Raw genomic sequence first — 16,421 nt, 5'->3', positions numbered from 1 at the left:
TTTACAGAAAATCTGCAAGTGGAAAACTTTTAAGCAGCTTTATTATTTTCGGCTTTCCTGGTTTTAAATTTTTCTGATGGCATAGCATTTTGTTTTTAATTTCCTTAATTTTTAAACTTACCAGGGGCAATGAGCTAAGTCCACAAAAGTATATCAAATGATTGTTTCCTAAAACAAACATGACTCAGTCATCTAGAGGAGACAGCTAAAATGCTTGTGAGTTTCTTTTCACACTCACTCCCCAGGCAACAGTTGTTTTTTTTAGTGGGCTGTTGTCTAGGTTGGCAACCCTCATCCTTCCTCCCCACAGATCATGTAAGTGCTTCACTGCTTTGCAGGCTCAGCAGATAGCATAGTTCAGCATCCCCAGCTCACATCTGAAGAAAGGCTGCCTGGGCACTGCTTCTGTTCTAGATGAATACAGAAGTGAAGTCCTCAGCCACCTCTGGATCCACACCCCGTAATCAACAGTAATTTTCACTTTTTGAAGTATGTACTGCGTGCTTTGAAACTGTAAATAAAGGTGATGAAGCTGCTGCTGGTTGATTACATATTACATTTGTTACATCATTACCTGTACAGTAAGGTCCGATTGAGTCCAAACCAAACCCAGCAGGACACTGATTGCTACGATCTCCTACATGGTAAAGGAATCATGTTACTTGTGGATGAAAATATTGCTATATTATTAAGAAAAGCCTTTAACATTTAACAGCAGCCCAGCTATTACAAATAAAAGATTATCATATCTTTTATAAAGACTTGTTCTACTTGGACATTAAAATAGAAACTTTTAAAATCCAGATTTTAGTGCTTTTTCTGCTTGGGCACTACAAGTCGGCATGCATTTCTTGCTGTTTCGAAAAAACATTACACAGGTGTGGCGACTGTAAGTTACATCCCAGCCTAATACATCCTGCAAAGGTCCTCCTTAAAGCTTCCATTATTTCATTGTTAAAAGAAGGAAGGCCAGTTCCACTCCATGTCAGAGGAAGGAAATAAAAACAAACCAAAAATATCATCATGTCACAGTTTGTAGGAATTCAGTGTAGAACACCACTTCGTACTCATCAACTACACTGGAAAATTCTGGTAGACCCTAATGAAAATCCACATATATTTTGCTGTACACTTGTACTCTGAAAAATGATTCAATAAAGATGACAACTGTAAAAAGTAGTATAATTATTGTTGGAGGAAATAAATGCAAGTTCAGTTTTTAAAAGCATGGAGGGGTTTATGCATAGGCATAATTTGCTTTGGAGATCTCCTTTAATCAGACCTGGTTTTTAAATGGAAAAAAAATCTCATTTGGCTTTCAAATTGCTCGGGGAGTCCATAGTCTGACAAGTGGGGAAAAAACATTATTTTACTTCAGTTAGAATGCTGTTGTTGAAAGACTCAGATAGGTAGTCCCACTGCTTCATTTGCTTTCAAACCTGAGTTATTTCATTTGAAAAATACTGCTTCCTGTGAGAGCAATGATGTCAAGCCTCATTGTGTGTAGAAAGGGGTGGGACGGGATGGGACAGGGGAAAAAAGAAGCCCAATTAGTATACAGGAAGAAAATGGATCATTCCACTGACTAATTATGACTTCCTCACTAAGGAAACTCACCTGCATGAATATACGCTCTGTTCCCTCAATTCATGTAAGTAAAAGAATAATAAAAGTTATAATATACTATAAGTTATATTATAAGTTATAATATTACTAACATTATATATAATGTTAGTAATGGAGCAGAGCAACAAGACACAGTGCACCAGGTCTAGGATCTACCAGTTCGCTACCTCTTAGTTAGGACTTGGCAGATTTACAAGCATTTGTCCACCCAGTGCTGCATAACTGCACACCGGTCGTTATATTTTCTGTATACCTTAAATAATTCTGGAGAAAAACAGTCTGAAGAATGACTTGGGATGTTTTAGCCATTTAAGTGCTGAATTTTGCATATTCTTCTGTCTCTACAGCCTCATTACCAAGTTATGTCATTGTGAATTTTGGTTTAAGAAGAAAATCCTCTGTTTTCTTAATAGCTATGCAAAATAAAACCCTACCAAACACCTTACCCCACCCAAAAGGGACAGTAGAGGAACACTTTGGAGAGCGAATGGTACATGCAAGGAAATGGAGAAATATTTGAGGTTGCCTATCTGAAGCTACTGGTTACGCTATTAGTAGTGTCAGCAAATGCAGACTGAGATCATTGAGGGGAACTGCAGGGTAACAGGAAGTGTAAACTGCAGCAGCTTTTACATATTATTCTGTTGATGTATTAACAAGGCATACAGGTTCCAGGATCTACAATGAAGTTACTCGAGTTTAACAGCAATTTCTCTTTCAAGACCATAAACAGCTTTCAGAATATAGGTAATGAATCCTAGTAAAATAGGATATTATTTTTCCATTGCTTTATTTTTGTTAAAGAATTGAACAATACCTTTTGCAATGGAAGCATGAATTTTAAAAGCCACAGTTTCTTCCAGGGGGTTGTATTCTGTTGTGATAGAGGAAGCATGGAGTGTTTCCACCAAGAAAGGCATTTTTCCTTTAGTGTAATCATAGGTAATAGTGTGGTTCCATGTATAGGGAACACTAACTCCATCTATAGTGAAAAGACGAGTAGAATGGGCATACAGCTGCCCAGGGCCAGTTTGAATATAGTCCTCTGTGTAATCCTGAAACAGCAAACATCAGCCACTGAGTACAGTTAACACCACTGGGGTCTTCATGTTAAAAGATAAACAAAAACCAAAACAAAACAAAAAACCACAACGCTTTTTCAGAATATAATAGATGAACAAATTGTATTTCACATAATATGTCTTCTTTACTCTTAATTTGTCTGTTGAATCTTAACAGCCTCTGTATGTTTCTTTTAATAAGAAGTAGGATGTTGATCCTGATGATTGGGACTACAGCAGAGAATATCCTACAAAAAACAAACCTGGCCATATTGTTCTATAACAATATTTTGAGGCCTAAATATTTTTAGTCTTCTAAGTCATATTCTGACAACATGCACTAAATAAACAGTCAGTAGAGAAGAATTATGCTACTGAAAAAGGGTATAAATATTGGGGATGCTACTTATGGAAATGTATCAAAATACTGAGAACTTCATAAATATGTATTGTATTGTGGGATTAATATATGTTTGTACAAGTTACCTACCACCAACTAAGTATCACCTATGTAAAAACAACTTTAAAGAATGCTCTTTCTTGCAGAGTAAAATCAGTTATCAAGCACCTGATTCTAACCCAAATTTTAATACCATGAATTATATTAAGTAAAATGTTTTTCATGGCTTACACTAAACCCAAAAGGTAGAAAAACAATTCCTTTGAACTTCATCATTCTATTAAGTGTACAGGGCCAGTGACAGAATCTTGCTTTCTTTCTACTAGCATATCCTGGAAAAAACAGACAGAGATTATAACTTCTTACCATACTGTCATGCAAACCACCCTCTCTAATCATTCTTGAAAAAGTTTGAGAGATTTCATTCTTTGGAAAGGAAAACACTGGAAAATGTTTCAGAGGCATTGTGTAACAGGACTGTTTGCCATATTAGATACCTGCACAAGACCAAATTTTGATGTTATGGCAGAGAAAGAAGCGTATCATTAACTGCATCATGACAGCATGCATGACACGAATGCATAAAACGGCCTGTGATGTAATCTGATTTGGAATCTGTTAATGCTGTCATTGCAATTTTCTCAGCCAAAGAAATGTTTCTCTGCCAGACTATGTATAATTGTAGCTGCAAACAAATCATCAATAACATTCCAAAGTTTTTGCAGGGTGCCATGGCATAGAAAAACTGATGAAAAACTGTAAAATCAGAGAGCCTTAAGACACACTTCATAGCTCTATTAAAAGCCACACATGCCTCTCTGCAGTACCTAGCCCCAGACACTTCAATGCTCCCTTCTAACATCTCAGAATTTTGAGTGACCATTACTACCTTTCTGACAACATCTTCTAGTTTTCAAAGGCAGTGTTAACATCTGTCAGTTAAACCAGGCATGAAATAAGTTACATACAGTAAAACATTTTTCAGGACTTAATGTCTACCACTTTAATATAAACAGGTGAGGAAATATGTATCAGTTGGAGAGGAGAGGGCGGCATCTGAGGGCAGCTTTACCTTCACATTAACATCGGCTAATGACTGGAGCTGCAGAACATGGCCACTCACAACGACATCCAGCATTAAGGCTCCATCTGAATCTAAGCCTCGGGCAATATGAGTCATTCGCAGAATCTCTCCTATGAATTTTAAGAGCATGCTGATTTATAAAACATCCTAACTAGGGATTCCTATAAGCCACACAATATCTGAACCAGATCCCTTGACCACTTATTTTACACTAGTATTTTTATAAGGCATACCATACCTATAATATAAACATTACATGTTCCAAATTAAAGCCCTAAGGGCAATATTTAAGCCATAGATACTCAGAAAACAGTGTCATGAGCACAAGACAAAATTCAGCAATGGTGAGGTGGTGTTTTTAAAGGAATGTGGTATCTATTAAGCTTATTGGAAAGAGATGGTATATCACAGGTAGCTAACCAGTTGCAAACTCCACTTGAGTTTCTCTCTTGAAGACCGCATCAGTGAGTGTAAACCCATTCATTGCTTCTCCAATTTCTTTTGCAGTTGTCCAATAAACTGGGCTCAGAATAGAAACAAGCTTTCTAAGGGCTGGACCTGAAAGAAATCCAATATAACCTTTGAGGGTTTTTTCCTAACTGTATGTCCCACATCAGTAGGTGCTGAAAAAAGACAAGTGCCTGAAACTAGTATATAGCCTTAAGATTTAAACCACAAAATATATATATATTCAGAGGAAACATTTTACAAATATTCATATACTGGAAATAAATAGTGAAGATTCCCTTTTCCCCCCTCTGTCTATGAAAAGTTTAGGTCAGTTTCTCCAGTGATATTAAGGAAATGAAGTAGTGAAAACTAACATTGCACAGAATTCAATCTAGTTCAAGAAAAAAAAAATATAAAAAGTAGCAAAAAGCCTACCAAGGCTCTGAGGGATGTTGGTAATCTTCGCTTGTATTACTCTGTTTTCAGAGTCAAGGCTGTCTACTACTGTGGCATTCAGGAAAGCAATTCCAAATTCAATATTGTTAATGTTTCCAATGATACTGCCTTTGGCACGAGAAGGCCCACCTGTGCAGGGGAGGGAAGGGAGGAAGGAAAAAAAAAGTGCCATATCAGACTCAGTCGTCTGATATTTTGGGGGGAAAGAAAATCCAGAAATATTGCCTGTCATATTAAGAAATAAAGGTATTTCTGCATATATTATTACTACAATAATTGCAACAGTATAGCTTACAACCTGAAAATAAGAGGATGCTGTTTATATATGATCTAAGATATACGCACAATAACACAGTAATCACATTATACACCCACCTCTGTCTGAAAAGCAGCTATTCTTTAGGAGCATACTGTAGTGCTACATAACAAGTTACAACAACATATTTATCCACCTGCAGTTGCAGGGGAGATGTAAGCCAAAAAAACGTACCAGTTAGATGAGGAGAACCACACGCTTTCATGACATTCTCACTGCGTAGTGCTGTAAATTAACTCACCAGGACATGGTTGGTTATTGCACCTGGAGATCTGGGAGGAGTCTCCAGGACAAGGACGTCCACGATTTAACGGGGCTGGATTGCTGCACAGCCGTATTCGGGTCTGCTCTCCTCCTCCACATGAGGCAGAGCATTGGCTCCATGTTTGCCACTGCCCCCAGTTTCCATCCACTTGAAGAAAGAAAGAATGAGGAAAACAACATCTCATTTAAAATACTTTAGACTGCATCAGTCATGCTGTTGTGTCATTCCTTCTTGATGGAAACAATGTGATAAAGAAAAGATAGCTAAAAGGATGACAAAAAGACCTTAATGGGTAGGGGTGAACACTTCTTCCTTCAAGAAACACACCACCTTCAAAATTGTTTGTATATTGGCTATACAGGAAATGAGGAGGCTCCTCGAGGAAATGTTTCCTGTGTAATGGTTGGGGATTTGGCAAGAACTGGGCGAAATTCTTCCCTGTGTCACATCGAATAGCTACTTCTTCATGGCTGGCCAGGAAAGTTTTGAACAGTGTGAACTATGCAAGTCCCTCTGCACAGCCCTGTACGACCGCACCAAGGGCAGCGTGTTGAGAGGCCCACTGTGCACAGAATTATCTCAGGCTGCCTCTGGGTGTGCCTATGCATCATGCTCTGTGGGGTGAAGATAATCATAACCACGTAATCAGCTGCTGCCTAACTTCTGCGAGCTGCCCTCTCCAAGAGCTTCTGTCGAGATTCCTTTCATCAGTCTCTCTGCATCTGTCCTGAGAATATCAAGCTACACAGAAACTGATTTCAAAACTAAGAAGCAGTGTTGAATATACACAGATCCATCAGAAACCAGTTTGTAAAGAACAGCTGTCAATATTCACAATCTCCTATCATCCTTTTTGGTAGTCTCTCACTAGAGAAGCAACTTATCTGTTCAGAGCTCTGAGTGCTTTTCCTCCTAAAAAGAAGTTATCTGAAATTGCATGAGGATAAAATTGATGGAAGATTACAAGAAACCAAACAAACCATACATTTTGCAAATAAAGAACACATGTAAGAGCTCAATTAGATTTGGCTCAAATTACATGGAGGGGGAGTCTACATTGCCTCCTCTTGGTAGCATGGCCTCAATAACAACAGATGTAACTATAAGAATGTGGCTGTATACAACGTGAACAGAGTATCTGGAAATGCCTTATCAGAGCTGACAGTTGCCCAAAACTGACAATGGTAAGGAGAAGGTAACAATGAAAAGTTTGCTTAACACAACCATCGGCCAAATTAAACAATAACTGGGGAAATACCAGGAGACTTTCTAGTAAAGGGGGAAACGGTTTGAAAAGTAATATTAGGTTTACATGGCAAGGGGTTGGTAGCAGGGGAGCTGCAGGGATGTCCTCTGTGAGCAGAGCCCAACAGCTGCCCCATGGCAGATCAAAGCCAGCTTCAGCCAGCTCCAAAGGGACCCGCTGCTGGCCAGAGCTGAGCCAGGAGGGCCTCTGGGAGAGCAGAGTTAAGAAAGGGAATTAACAGCAGCTGGCAGAGAAGAGTGACAAAATGAGAGAGAATGAATCCCACAGACACCGAGGTCAGTGCAGAAGGAGGGCAGGCGGTGCTCCAAGCACCAGAACAGAAGTTCCCCCGCAGCCCATGGAGTCCCACGGTAAAGCAGGCTGTCTTCCTGCCGCCCATGGTGTACCATGTCAGACCACATCTCCATGCTGCAGCCTGTGGAGGAGCAGGTGGATCTGGCCTGCGGCCCATGGAGAGCCCCCACAGGAGCAGGCCCCATGTTGGAGCTGCAGCCTGTGGAGAGGAGCCCACGCAGGAGCAGGGAGTCTGTGGAGAACTGCTGCCCTGGGGGAGGCCTGTGATGGAGCCATTTGCTGCTGAAGGACACACCACTTGGTACAGAACAATATGGGAGCAGTTCTCAAACTGCACTCTGTGAGAAGCCCACACAGGATCAGATCAGGAAGGACGGCATCCCGTGGGAGGGGCTCCACACTGGAGCAGGGGAAGGGAGTGACCATGAATGAGAGGCAGATAAGAAAGCAACGTGGACTGACGCAGCCCCTGTTCCACTGCGCTGCTCAGGGGGAGAAAGTAAAAGAGGGAGGATGGGAGAAGGTGGTTTTAGTTTGCTTTTAGTTCTCACTGCTCTACTTTGATATTAATTGGCAATAAATTACATTAATCTTCCCTACACTAAGTCTGTTTTGCCCATGACAGTATTGATGAGTGATCTCCCTGTCCTTATCTCATGAGGGTTTTTGTTTTTTTTTACATCATATTTTCTCGCTCTGTCCTTCTGAGGTGGGAGACTGAGATAGCAGTGTGGTGATAGTTAGCTACCTACTGGTGTTAAACCACCACACAAGTATAGAAGCAGCATGCAAATCTGTGACTGGGGGGAGAAACCCGAATACGAGGAGGGTAAACAATCAAGTCAAACTGTGCTTGGCACTGCCTTGCCAGAAGTTGTCCCACCAACACTGCAACCTCCATCAAGACCTGATGGAGCACTGTCCCCCTCGCACACCATGAGCAGCTGGGATCCAAGATAGAAGGGCTGACTGTATGGGGTGCAAGAAGCAGAGGCCCACAGCCCATGAGTGTAGATGTGTCCTTGGCAGGGGCTTTGTCACCAATGTGTGGGTCAGCATGGTGTCAAAAGTGGCAAAGGTACACAAAAAGCTGCTGCAACTCCCACAAAAGAAAGGTATGTAAAGGAGTGTGCACAGAGCAGGGTTTTCATAATTTCTTATTATATCAGGAATACTAGTAATTTAATAACAACGCTTTTCTGGGATGAATTATGGAAGGAAGTTTAGAACTTTGTAGGTGTTTAGTAAGTCTCTAGCATCATGGTTTATCTCAAATATTGCTGATATTGATTTTGAATGCGTAAGTTCATTGACTGCCCTTTGATTTTGTGTTGTTAATAAATCAGTTTACTGCTTTTATCATGGCTTGATTTAAACCACATGAGCTTAGCATTCTTCCTTGCTCCTGGAATACATTATGAAATTTTGCTGGGAGCCTCATAAACTATATTTACCGTAAAACAAAAGTAGAATTACTAGGTGTAGGAGAGATTTTCATATGCTATTTCCTGTTTAGGATTATTCCACCTCATTTTGGTAAAACCTAACATGTGAAAGGGGAAAGCATGGTAAGGTGACAGTCATGTAAAGAAAAAAAAAAAAAAAGGTGAGAGTAGATTATTAGGCTGTATGAAAATGTAAATTACAGGAATGTTCTACATTCCTCTCATAACATGAAAATATTGCATACGTTATGTGACCTGCAGTATTCCAGAGAAAGCTGCATTTAATTTCTCTGTTAGGCTGAGGACTCACCAGGGCACAGTTCGGTGCTGCATCTCTGTATTTGCATATCAGCCCCTGCACATGCCCTTCCACCACTGACAGGGCGAGGATTGTCACAGGTCCGGTATCGCCTCATCTGCCCTCCGTTGCACGTGCGACTACAAGTTCCCCAACTACTCCATGGGCCCCAGTTGCCATGAACTGTGAAAATAAATGTTAGATTTTATCTATCTTCTCCTTAATAACAGATACTAAAAACAGACACTCAAGCTAGGAAAATATTCCTATTGGACAGTAATTTTAAAATACTTTTTTCCTAAAATAAAAAGCAAAATAATCAACTGAAAGATCTATGAAAGTTATCTTGTCCAGCATTCAGTGATTTCTCGGTGTGTATTAACCAGCTTTGGAACACTGTAGCTCATTAACTGACTAATATAGGAAAGCATGAAGCACATATTGTTAACAAAGGGAATCACTAGATTATGGTGTGAGATACTGAGAGATTTGATTTGCAGTATTTTGTGACTGGACAGTGTAACTTTACAGAAGTGCACAACCAGGTCATCTTGATGGTTGGACTTGATGATCTTGAAGGTCTTTCTCCCTCTAGATGTTCTGTGACTTCTGACAGTCTGGCAGGAGCTTATGCACCAGCTGCCACCGGTTTGTGTTCCTACCAGCTGGTGTTTAAAATGCCACAGTTTTGCTGATGAAGACATCTAGTACCACTTACCTCTGTTCAGATCCTCTAATTTTTCTGTGCACACGGAAAGGGAGTACAAACGAGTGTGTGATTTGTAGAGAGCTTCTGTCCTCTTATCCATCCCTACAAACCCAGTAGGTGGATAAGCAGCTTAACCTGAAGCACTTACTGGGACAAGGATCACTGTTGCAAAAATCAGTCTGTATGTCGGATCCTTCACATTTGTGACCCCCAAACTGTGGGGCTGGGTCTGAGCAGTGGCGTGTTCTCTGCCTGCTGCCTCCTCCACAAGATACAGTGCAGGCGCTCCAGCTGCTCCACGTGGCCCACTTCCCGTCCACTGGTTAGAAAGGCAAAGCAGGGTACAGTTATAGTCACTGATGTTAGAAACAACAAAGTCAGGGCTACACCAGGGTAAAGCTTACTGCAGGATGTTATTGACAGTCTCTATAGAGTATCTCAGCTATGCAGGGATTTCTACAAAGGGATTTCCAGGAGCGAAAGCTGGAGAAAAGCACGTCTTTTAGATAAGCTGTGAGCCTGACTAGATCCACAGTGAGGGATCGCTGAGTCCTTGTGCTCAGTCACTCTCCTATTTTTAGGTATCCACATATAAAGTAATGCCCAAAATTACTGCACTCATGGTACTTGTGCCATCCTAAAAACCCAGTTTTTAGTTGTGTGTCCTCCCTGGTTGCAGCTGCACTGTCTGAAGATGTGACCATTACCACCATCTCCCTGCTCCTTCTTAGCCACGCTTACTGCTTCCTTTGACTTACAGGCTCAGCTGTTTATATGAGTTATTGCTAAATTATCTCACATGAGGAGGTCTAAGCATTTGAATAGTAGGGTCTTTGCTCTCCCACCATATGGTGGCACAAACTGTTATGCATACATCCATGTGAACACTTGAGCTAGTAGCTGAGAAGAGGCAGGTTCATCACAAATCAGCTGTGAGCAATAGCATCCTCTGCAGAGGTACCTCTAGCCAGATAAATGTGCAACATCAAGCCCTCAGTTGCTCAACTATTACACAGACAGTTCTCTCTTCTACCGCTTAATAGTTACAGGGGACACAGCTTAGGATCTGGCATGAGCAAAATAGAGTGTGAAGCCAGAGGAATCTAATCTGAACTGCTGCATATTCCACTTCATTAAATTTCCCTTCATTATCCCTGCACTCAGCCAAATACAAAGGTCATATTTCAAAAATGAGCTTTCCTGTCCAGTCATAGAAATGTGGAAGAAAAGGATAAATGAGTAACAGAACCTCGGAAAATTTAAATTAAAAAACAAGTTTAGGAAACCTGTAATTTAATTGCCAAGGATTCAAAATGCTGCTTTTGCACAGTGGAAGGGTAAAGGAAGGGACATAAGGACTGGAGAAAAAATCCCATGTTAGGTCTCTAGAGGGATGTTGAAGATGGTGAGAGGGGGCCACTGAAAACAAAAGGCTTCAATGGAATTTTTTCAGGGATTTCATTTTTAGAACTGAAAAGCATTAAATTAAGTACAAATTAAGTAGAGTATGGAAACAAGAAGTTTGTCATGTTTCTCTTCGTATCTGATGTATCTTACCTGGGCAGCGTTTCTTGTTGCAAACCTGCATCTGTGCATCAGATCCCTCGCAGTATGATCCGTCATGTGAAGGAGGAGGGTTATTGCAGAGCCTCAATCGTGTCTGAGTACCTTTCCCACAAGTCTCACTGCAAGGACCCCATGGCAGCCAAGAACTCCACTCACCATCAACTGCAAAGACAGCACAGCCATAAAACTGTTTAAACCATACAGCTACTTTAACTTGAAATTATAGTTCCACAGCCTAAGGCAAAAAGAAAATAAAAATAAAAATAAAAAAACCACACTACCTTCTTTAATATCAATAAATGAAATACTCTGAATAAGCCCCTTATTAAAAAAAAAATTCACCTCGAGCAACAGCTGAAACAGATCAGAAGTTTCCAAAGGAGAGATTTTTTCCTTTTTGTTTCCTGAATCACTTCACCTGATTACAATCTTTAAACAACAGAGCTGAATGCTTGATCAAGTCTGGTGTTTTCATAAATTACCTGGATCTGAATGTTATGTGCTAGCTAGGCTGAAGGTCTCAGCAGAAGAAGGGGCATGCCAGCTAAAAGCTGGCACACTAGCTTCAGGGGCTACCAGTAAGCAGGAGCCAGAACTGACTTTGTTGCCAGGATCCAGAGAAATGAATCTCAGGCTGCGGATGAACATTTGGCTTTGTGGTGGGACGAACATCAGGGAAAAGGGAAAAATCAATATAATAAAAAATGTACAGAAGGAAACATGCCAGTGGTTACAGGCTATGAATAAACTACATCCTGTAAAACGGAGTAGGTAGTACCAAGGCAGAAAGGAAACCTTAACATTCAGTTAATGAGGAGAAAGACATGGCTGAAAATTTAAAAAATAGAGAAAAAAACTGATAATGTCTTAAAGTATTAATTAGCGTGCGTTACATGGCCTTTTTATCATTTTTTTCAATTTTAATAGGCTTTGCAGAATAGGTTTAGAGTAGCAAGTTTTACTCTGTGATCACATGTGTAATAAACACTGAAAAACATAAAAATACAAAATCAGCATTTTAATTGGGTATGTGAAAAAAAAAGAGAAAGTGCTGAAATTTCTCCTTGCATTTAGTTTTATGATTTCTATTTCCAAAAAGTGCTCCCATTCAATACATTACAAATAATGTTAAAAAAAAAATAAAAAATGGGCATTTAATTCTTTTATAAGCTAATCACTTGAAACAAATGGGAAGAATTTAGGTTTGCAGAAAAACAAGAAATCTACAGAGAAAGTGCCTTAAACAGCTAATTCTAAACCAATTTTCCCTTACCTGGGCAAGGCCTAATATTACACATGACTGAATCCACAGCGCTACCATCACATGGCTTCCCACCGTGCTGAGCTGGTGGATTACTGCAGATTCTGGTTCTGGTCCTGTTACCTTGTCCACAGCTCTTTGAACACTCTTCCCAAAGCCCCCACTCTGACCAGTTGCCATCCACTACGAAAGAGAAAACCCCAGCTTTAATTTTTTTTTCATTTTTTTTTTAAACAGTATATGCTGAAATTTCCTTTCCACAAAAGTCAAGATGAATTCCACCTTGTTAGAAAAATCCAGCTGTCATGAAGATCCATAGTGATAATCGTTTATTACTAGGGCACTCAACATAAGGCATATGCATCAATTCATTAAAGAAATACCTGGACACAGCTTATTGTGGCAGCTGCGTACTTCTGTATCAGGCCCCTCGCACATCTTCCCACCATTTGCTGGAAGAGGGTTGTTGCACTGACGAATCCGCTCCTGAACACCTTGACCACATGTTACACTGCAAGGTTGCCATTCAAGCCATTCAGAAAATCCACCATGCACTGCAGTAGGAAAAATGATGCTCTGTTTGGAACATGTGCTTGTGGTAATAACTCTTAGATTGACAGAGCAGAGAGAAAAATACATTTGTGAAGACATACTTGGAAACCCAACTCACTTCATATCTTCATTACTGCAGAAATATCTTTCTACAGGTTCAGAGAACACCTCAGCTGCTCTGAAATAGTTACGGTTTGTTTCTAAATGCTTTTCTTTAGAGATATGATGAAGTAATGGCTTATGTTCTGAGAATGGGATCAAGATCCTTTCATTATTATTTATATCTCCCAGTCCTTCACATTCATCTGTCTCACAAAGCTGTGTGAGTATAACACAAGGAGCAAAATTACATGAAGCACAAACCCACTGACATCTCAGACTAGGTTTAACATGCACCTAATGCATATATGGAAGGGATAAAATAAAATCTTGCTCTTATACTGAATTAATTCTGGAATCTACCAGTTTGACAATCACAGTCCTATATTTTGTGCACCTACCCTGGACGATCAGTGGTACTCTGACAAGAACAGATCCCATTAGATTCCTTGCTACACACTCATATTCAGACGTATCTTCCTTCCGTGCTGCAACAATACGCAAGGAGCCATTAGACAGGACAGTCACTCTATCCTCACTCACAACTGGATGACCTTGGCGGGACCATTTGATGGTTGGAGGAGGTTCTCCATTTGCCTGGCAGTTCAGCATTGCTGTGGCACCAGCTTCAATAACAGTCTCTGCAGGTTCAATGGTGATGACTGGAGGACCTTGAAGAGAAACAGCACACGGGTACATTTTTTCATTGTGTTAAATATTAAAGGTCTGGTCAGAAAGAGGGCACAACAACCTAGTCTGTTTATTTTGACTACAATTATTATTTCGGTCTTCCACTGTCAAATGGTAGGCTACACGCAAGTTAAAACAACACTGATAGGCTGCTTTTAATGTGTAGCAACCTGAGGGCCAAGGTTGGGACTGAGGCCTAACTGTATGAGCATACAGTCTTCCTATATTGCTAAAAATCTGTTGCTTTTTATAAAACCTGCAGGAAGACGCTATTAATCATACCTATTATATATTAAATTATGCATAGTATATTAAAATTAAAATAGCTATTATATAAATTATAAATCATATTAAATTATGCATTATACCTATTATATACACATTAAACCTACTATATATATATTAAACCTACTATATATATATTAAACCTACTATACATTAAATTATATATTAAATCACACACTATTATTGTATTAATCAGACGCTATTAATCATGATGATCTTCAGAGGTCCCTTCCAACCTCAGCCATTCTGTGATTCTGTGATACCCCAAGACAACTGAGACATAAGTAATACATCCATATGGGTTAAGGCTATAATAGAAAAGGGATGTTTAGAAACTACCACCAGTGAAAAAATAATTCTAAAATATTATTTCCACAAAGCATAAAATATTGTCAGTGAAGGCTGGAATTCATCTCATGTAACTTTCTCAATGTAAAAGTTAGTTCTACTTTAATCCAGTTGTACAGACTCTAAGTCAGCTAAGAGAAATGGACCCTTTCAGAGGGTGATTCTTCCTTGTCTAAGCTGGTTTCTAAGACAAATGGGCTAAATCACTCTCTGCATTCTTTCCTTCATTGACCTCAGTCACTAGCTTAACTACTAATGATGAAAGATGAGGTGAATCTTAACCTTAAGTGCAGTGAGGTGCCCAACCTCCAAAACTTCAACAGGAGCTGCATATACCTATCCAAAGGTAGATTACTGCTCCAATCTAGAGGTATTGGACTTTTCATTTTGAGTCTTACTCTGAAGTGTTAGTGTCAGACTGCGTTCCACCACACCAGCGTCATTGGTAGCAACACACTTGTAGTCACCAGCATCTTCATTCTAAAGAGAAAATAGCAAGCAATCATATAACTCGTCAACATGTTTGTAATGAGGGTTTCAGTTTATAGTGCACCTCATGTAAGTGAATTTTCTGCAACATGGCATGCACTGGATCCTAAGAGGCACACTGTCACATTTGACAGTATTCAAACATTTTGCCTTTATTAACAGCAATACTGTGAATTATTTTTACTGTGATTGTTCTATTTCTTATTTCCTTGAATTTTTAAACTTTGAGGTATATATTTTTTTCTCCTAAATCAACTCCAGGGAGCTATTTTTAACCTTACTTCAAAATACAGGCATGAGGTTATGGCGAGGGGTGGGTGGGGAGGATCTTGTCATTCATATTAGGAATTTGGATGCTACGAGGTTTGCACTTGGAGAACACAATTGCTTTTCAGCTGACCTGACTGGGTAGAACTTGGGCTCTTTTAAGGTCCAAAGAAAAATTCCCATGTAATTGTGCATCACCAGCATTTCACACACCCAAGATTAGTATGTAGATGCAGTCCTTCTTACAATTAAAGAGAATGATGGCTCTCTGGATTTTTTGTCACAATAACTCAACTGTATTCTAGCCTGAATTAAACCAACATTTGTGAAAGGTAAAAGCAAAACTGGATTAAATGTGTAGCCTCAGTCTTTCAAAATGATATGATCTAGAATGCCTTTATTAATTAACTGCAATGCACAAACACATTGTAACAGTCCAGTTACTCACCACAGTGCCATAAATAGCAAGAGAACCATTGTTAAGCTGTTGGATCCTGTTGCTGATCTGAACATCCACTCCTTTTTTGCTCCACTGTATGGTTGGAGGTGGATCTCCTCTGACTTCACAATTCAACATAGCATTGCCACCCAAGGGCTCAATTCGGCTAGGATGGTAATCCCCTTTGAAGACTGGAGGCTCTGAAATTCCAAGTGATAGCAAACAAGTAGCAGAATCAAAATAAAATGCCCTGAGTGGAATCATTCTTCCATGGCTAAGACATTCTGAAATGTGAATTTCAACCTGTTTCTATTTTTTTCCACTTAACCATAGACAAGGTACCAAATAATATGAAGACATCTGCATAAAACTGTGACAGTGATCACAACTGCTGTTATTTATACATACCTTTGACATACACAAAACCAATAGCTTTGACTGAGCCAACTGTGTTTTCTGCTGTGCAAACATATGTACCAGAGTCATCTTTAGATACTCTATCAATAACAAGTTCACTGTGTCCATTTACATCATCATACTGTGCTGAAAGGAGAACACACAGCACAAGATTACTTCAATGATTTTAAACATACATTTCTTATGATTGTTTGAATTACAGTGCTATTAAGCAGCACAATGGCATCGTGCCATTTCATTTCTGAGATACCTCAGAAACACACAGAAAAGTCACAGCTACAACATTTGCCCACATGCATGTATTCGCTTAAGTTGTCCCTTAATTTCACGCTTTGTG

General features: G+C 39.7%; 1 protein-coding gene across 7 annotated transcripts in view; it reads right to left on the bottom strand.

Moving 5' to 3' along the window:
* The window catches only part of HMCN1 (hemicentin 1), a 246,794-nt gene that overhangs the window by 14,333 nt on the left and 216,040 nt on the right, over positions 1-16,421 (bottom strand). For 6 of the 7 annotated variants that reach the window (XM_080602312.1, XM_080602311.1, XM_080602309.1 and 3 more), the window contains 15 exons: positions 16,076-16,210; positions 15,677-15,867; positions 14,871-14,952; positions 13,551-13,820; positions 12,882-13,052; positions 12,511-12,681; positions 11,229-11,399; positions 9,820-9,990; positions 8,975-9,145; positions 5,635-5,805; positions 5,057-5,206; positions 4,592-4,729; positions 4,160-4,281; positions 2,444-2,681; positions 575-637 (listed from right to left, as the gene is read on the bottom strand). In XM_080602312.1, the coding sequence (XP_080458438.1) occupies positions 575-637; positions 2,444-2,681; positions 4,160-4,281; positions 4,592-4,729; positions 5,057-5,206; positions 5,635-5,805; positions 8,975-9,145; positions 9,820-9,990; positions 11,229-11,399; positions 12,511-12,681; positions 12,882-13,052; positions 13,551-13,820; positions 14,871-14,952; positions 15,677-15,867; positions 16,076-16,210 (2,415 nt within the window). The remainder of the gene's footprint in view (positions 1-574; positions 638-2,443; positions 2,682-4,159; positions 4,282-4,591; positions 4,730-5,056; positions 5,207-5,634; positions 5,806-8,974; positions 9,146-9,819; positions 9,991-11,228; positions 11,400-12,510; positions 12,682-12,881; positions 13,053-13,550; positions 13,821-14,870; positions 14,953-15,676; positions 15,868-16,075; positions 16,211-16,421) is intronic. The other variant, XR_013954316.1, reaches the window with a different exon arrangement.

The sequence above is a fragment of the Anser brachyrhynchus genome (assembly GCF_964034855.1).
Source record: "Anser brachyrhynchus genome assembly, chromosome: 8".
NCBI lineage: Eukaryota > Metazoa > Chordata > Aves > Anseriformes > Anatidae > Anser > Anser brachyrhynchus.
Note: the sequence above shows the minus strand (reverse complement) of the source record. Positions and strands in the feature narration are given on the sequence as shown.